Source organism: Juglans regia, chromosome 11 (assembly GCF_001411555.2).
Source record: "Juglans regia cultivar Chandler chromosome 11, Walnut 2.0, whole genome shotgun sequence".
Taxonomy (NCBI): domain Eukaryota; kingdom Viridiplantae; phylum Streptophyta; class Magnoliopsida; order Fagales; family Juglandaceae; genus Juglans; species Juglans regia.
Window position 1 is genome coordinate 34395475 of NC_049911.1, and position 5307 is coordinate 34400781.

Sequence of the window (5307 nt, forward strand, 5' to 3'; positions counted from 1 at the left end):
CTTTTCATTCACAAACCGTCACTCTCTTTGCTTTGCACCCTATTTATTTTGCACCGCAGCAATAAATTTTACTCTGTACCATCATTTAACATTAATCGTTAAAATGTAAAGATAACCAATTATTTATTTATATTAACTGACGGTGAAATTTTAAAAATATAAAAAATTTAATATACACATTGTTTCTTTATTTATTTATTTTTAGTTTAGAGTGTAAAATGAAAAACGTAATTAGTCCAACTAAGAAAACTGGGAGTTAAAAAAATTGTAAATATAAACTCGTTGGGATAATGAGATAAAATGAAATTGTTTTAGATAAAAATTAAAAGTTAAATAAAATATTATTAGAATATTATTTTGAGATTTAAAAGAATTGAATTGTTTATTATATTTTATGTGATAATTTTAAAAAATTATAATAATAAAATGAGATGAGATGAAACTGTTTCATCATCGCCTCTAGTATATGAACAAACCGAACGAAGCAAAGCAATAGTCACCTTCCATTATTTCAAACAATAATTGGTACAAAGTGAAAGCTATTTGTAGCCTTAGGAGTATGTTTAACCCCATAAACAAAACTTGGGAATTTTCTTTCTTTCTTTTTTTTGTTTTTTGTTTGGAGAGAGAGAGAGAGAGTGGAAGAAAAGTAATGAAGAAAGAGGCAAGCCATGAAACATGCTATGCCTCATACTTGCAGAGGTTCTCAAATCCCATGTATTCGTGACGCTGAATCTTCCCAATCATGTTTGATATGCCAACCCCACCTAACAAACAGATACAAATCTTTTCAGAATTCGAATTCACAGATTTTGGAAAATTATATTTCACTGGGCCAAATGACAGGGAACAATAATGCTCACCAAGTGATACTGCACTAACAAATATAGTGAAGGCTAGAATAAAGATGATCAGTGATGCCCTTCCAAGTAAAATGATCATCCTTCTTACAATATGCTGCCCTATGAAGGCTGCAATGGTAGCCACACCAACAAAGTAGAGAGCTGCCACAAAAAGTTGCAAATGTTCGATGAAATTTCTTCTTGTCAAAATGATGGATGGTATTTAAAAGAAAAAAAAAATAACCCGAGAAAGCGAACCGTCGGGGTGTTGTGCGGTAGTGACTTACCGTAAGGAACAGGAAAACGTTTCAAAAGGTAGTATTCCACAACAGACATAGATGAAGAGAAGGTCATTCCGAAGGTGGCAGAGGCACTTGAGACCTGCACAGAACTCACAAGTTATGGATGATATATATGTAAACAACGAGATTCTTTTCCATTGCTTAACTATTAGTTTGCAACATATACACAACTTCAAGACGATATAACAAGATATCTGTATGTGAATGATAAGATGTATTTAATGAAAACCACAAACTCACCTGAGGAGGGACTCCCAGCTCCAAAAATAGTGGACCCATTATAAACCCTCCACCAAGTCCAAGTAGCCCACCAACTATTCCAGCCAATATACCTAAGGCGCAATAGATAACCAGCTGATGGATTCGCCAATTTTTCGTTTCTTCTCCCCTGGATGCAATAACTCTGTGTCCCTTGTAAAGACCAACTGCTTCATACAAAGATACCCCAAAAGAAATAGGGATCTGTGGACAATGTCAGGTATTTGAAGTAACTTGGCCAAACACAAACTCATACACAGAAAGAGAGGAAATAACATGGGTGGTTTCTAGTGTCAAAATAAATACCTGCAGCAAGTTCAATGCCCAGTATGCCGTCGAACATGTAGCTGTATGATTCTGTCATCAGTGGGAGATGATCACGCTATTGATATCACATAATCAAGGATTGAATGATATAAAACTTTTTACGGGAAAGCACGGAATAAGAGATAAAACCTTGGCGATCTGAATTGCAAGGAATGTAACCCAAACAAAAATGAGAAGTCCAAGTTCCTTCCAGTAAACATTCTCAAGAATACCGACCTGCAATATTTGCATTGACTCAGCTTCCAGAATGCTCTTGCACAATGACAGGTTTATTTATTTATTTATAAGTTCTTGCACAATGACAATTTACCAAGAGTATTCTTACCTCTGTATCTTTGAAGTCCTTTTGAACACCATTTCCCGGACCACCAGGAAGAGGCTTGTATTCAACTTCCGCACCAACAGAACCTGGTAGTGGAAGACAAATATAAAAACTGATTTCAGAAATAAACTCCAAGCACTGCTTTTTATACAATTAGACGAACAGAGAATCAACTCACCATTTGACTCCAGTCTCTTAGCAGTCTCCTAAAATTTGGAACAATGAGACTCAATAGTAAGCAATTGATTTCAGTATTAATAACAGAAAAACAAAAGGTGCATATAGACCAAACGTGAAACTGAATGCTTTCCCCACTCTTTCAGAACACCATGAGGTAATGAAGGCCCAAATCCATTTATAAAGTAGATTTAAGAAGTTGAAGTTGACAATAAAATATTCAGGAGACGAAATGGTGTATTGCACATCACAAAGGAAAATTATTCACTTACAACTTCTTTACAATTACTTTGCAACTCTACATAAAATAAAGGGTAATTTTATAATATTGAAATTTATTTTTAATAGAGTGGCACGATTGTATTGATTGATTGAAAATGAGTTGTAAAATAATTATAAAGAAATTGTAAGTGTATCATTACCCACAAAAAAGTTATCTTAAATGCAAAACAAAAAAGTTTTCTTTCAAATGTGATAGAATAAACATATTTAAAATGCACAAAAGATGTTTGACTTTCAATGGAGAGAACATAGCTCGAAATCATGCATATATGCGTAAATTTTTATGCTTTTACCTTTTTCACAATGGTTTCCTTTTTCCATGTTTCAACACCCTTAAAGAATGCCTTTGTTGATGTAACTGCAAGCCACCAGGAAAAAAAAAACAAGGTGTTATTAGAGCAATGTGCCTAGCAAGCGGAACTATATTTCAACCAATTATTACCTATGAAGAGAAAGATAAGCAAAACTGTGACCATCCAATCAGCAAATAGGACGTTGAAAGACACTCCTATGCTAATGCCCAGCATGAGCATTGGTTGGATGAGCAGTACCAAGTCATAGTCGATGATGGGCATATCAAGTGTAGGATGCCTTAGCTTAAGGTTGTAGTAAACAGTTGAGACTGCTGCACCCATGATCATACCTGACACAAACAAAAGAAATTTATAACGTTGTAAATTATGTCATGGTTTCTTTTATAAGTGGATTCCTTGTGTGCATTTAGTTTAGTTCGAGAAATTTTGCATATAAGCAACGATGTGAAAAGCTAAATATTGTATTCCAAGCTTAAAAGCCAGCCATCTCCAAGATTCCAAGCTTAAATTCAGAAAGAAAGGCCATGAAAAATTAACTCTCTCAAAACTTTTGCATAAGGACCACTTCTTTATGATCAAGAATCTTTTACTTTTCAGAATCTGGTGGCCTAAAAAGTATCTGCAGAAAAAATCTCGATCCGCATGCTGATCTTTTTAATCATTCTACGCGGCACGCGAGATGTTACTTTATTTATTTATTTATTTATTTTAGCGTCCTTCATCTTGGATTCAATGAGATCAAGTATTTCAATCTGTACCGAGCTACCGAAAATGCTTAAAACATCCTTCAAGAATATAACTAAAACGAAAAAAAAGTTACATCTTATTCTTACATTTTGATATAGCTGTTGCTGACTTCGGATCAAACCCAATAACAAGGCTAAGCATAGGAACAAAAATACCACCACCGCCAACGCCACCAACACTCCCAAACGCAGCTCCACAGAATCCAATTATTGAGCCCACAACTATTTTCCATCCAAATTCCATCTCCTGTAAAGAAAAAATCCCAATTACCCATATTTTCTTGATAATTATAATTACCCATATTTAAATTACACCAAGTAATTTCACAGTCTATTAATATATAGCACGAGTAAAGAAGCCATAAATCGACAAGAATCTTTGGTTTTCTGCTACGTAATCCCAAATGTAACGTACTTATCCACATGCATCACTACCCACATATAAACAAATTAATAGTTAAAACAATCTTGAATTTTTTTCATAAAGGTTAAGGCTGATTCACTTTTACAAAACTTTTTAACTCATTTCATCTTATCATTAATTTTTTTAAATTCTAACACAAAATAAAATAAATAATTTAATTTTTTTAAATTATAAAATAAAAATAATATTAAAATATATATTCTCTCGATATTTTATTTAATTTTTAATTTTATCAACTCATATGAGAAAACAAACGGCAAGTAAAAGATAAATATAATGGAATTATTTGGCTGATTGAAAAGGGCTTCGCATAAGTTGAGGAAAGTATTTGACAAAATGTGAAAAGTTGGAATATACCGGCCAAACGTGTTGATAACCAGATTTGTCTGGTTGCCATAAGAAATTTATTGCTTTGAGAAGATAACTGGATTCAGGTCCTTCTGTTTCATTGGTTCTTGAAGCCTGCAGTCTCATGCCCCTCTCCGCCGAAACAAACACCAAAGCTAAGAGAAAGTTCAACAAGACCATCCACACCGATCTCAAACCCCACAGCCATTTCGATCCGAATTCAGCCATCAGATTCTGATACTACAGACTTGTACACAATCGCTTTCTGAATCTTTGATTGACCAAATATATTAATCTCCAACAACCTAAGAAAAAACGTTTTTTTTCCTATGCAGCAACAGGATCACAAATGAGAGCTCTTACTTCCAACAAAACTTTCAGAATGCGAAGAAACTCTCGTGCAGTTCAGAGACTGAGTGCACTCGGCCTTGGTTTGGATTACCACAAACCTTGGGGGAAAATACAAGAAACCGAAAATGTTGAATCTTTTTTTGTGTATGAGACCGATCAGGTTCCCCTAGAGCTTTCTGAACAATTGATACGGAAGTATTATGACAGAAATATAAAAGGTGTGATGGATACGAAGAGGAATGTAAGAATCCAACCCAAATCGTGGAAAAAAGGGAAAGGTAAAAGAACGAGAGTAAGCGATCGAGAGGTGATGAAAACGAGATTGAGAGGGTGCTGTGTCGAACGCTGGCTCCAAGGCGGAGAAATTAATCAGATCTCACACTATCGAACTTATTGAGACAATGTTGGAAGTTTTTATAGGAGTCAGAGTTTTGTAATTACACGACACATTCATTAATGGATAAATGCGCTTGTTTGGTTCTAAATTATTAAGGAATGGGAGATCAGCACATTCCTTGCCGTGCTGCATATTATATTTCAAAAGATTATGCCGCCTGTTTTTTTTTTTAACATTTTCCTCATGAATTTCTTTAAACTATTAATCACTACTCTGA

The 5307-nt window shown here is 34.4% G+C and overlaps 1 protein-coding gene across 1 annotated transcript; it reads right to left on the minus strand.

Annotated features, from left to right (window-relative positions):
• Positions 1-481: 481 nt before the first annotated feature.
• Positions 482-5083, minus strand: LOC109009519 (sulfite exporter TauE/SafE family protein 3). Its single transcript, XM_018990018.2, has 12 exons — positions 4352-5083; positions 3658-3817; positions 2953-3153; positions 2804-2868; positions 2230-2257; positions 2055-2137; positions 1859-1945; positions 1709-1759; positions 1385-1606; positions 1130-1223; positions 864-1004; positions 482-767 (listed from the first exon to the last, which is right to left on the minus strand). Exons 1-12 carry the CDS (start codon positions 4568-4570, stop codon positions 682-684), a joined length of 1437 nt encoding a protein of 478 aa, XP_018845563.2. The 5' UTR covers positions 4571-5083; the 3' UTR covers positions 482-681.
• Positions 5084-5307: the final 224 nt, after the last annotated feature.

What these genes read in the sequence shown, in the direction of transcription:
- LOC109009519 (XM_018990018.2), bottom strand. Translation starts at nt 4,570, where the DNA reads ATGGCTGAATTCGGATCGAAATGGCTGTGGGGTTTGAGATCGGTGTGG. An exon ending in ACGTTTTCCTGTTCCTTACG is followed by an intron (nt 1,005 to 1,129) that starts GTAAGTCACTAC and finishes TTTTTGTGGCAG; the next exon opens with CTCTCTACTTTGTTGGTGTG. An exon ending in TGTTAGTGCAGTATCACTTG is followed by an intron (nt 768 to 863) that starts GTGAGCATTATT and finishes TCTGTTTGTTAG; the next exon opens with GTGGGGTTGGCATATCAAAC.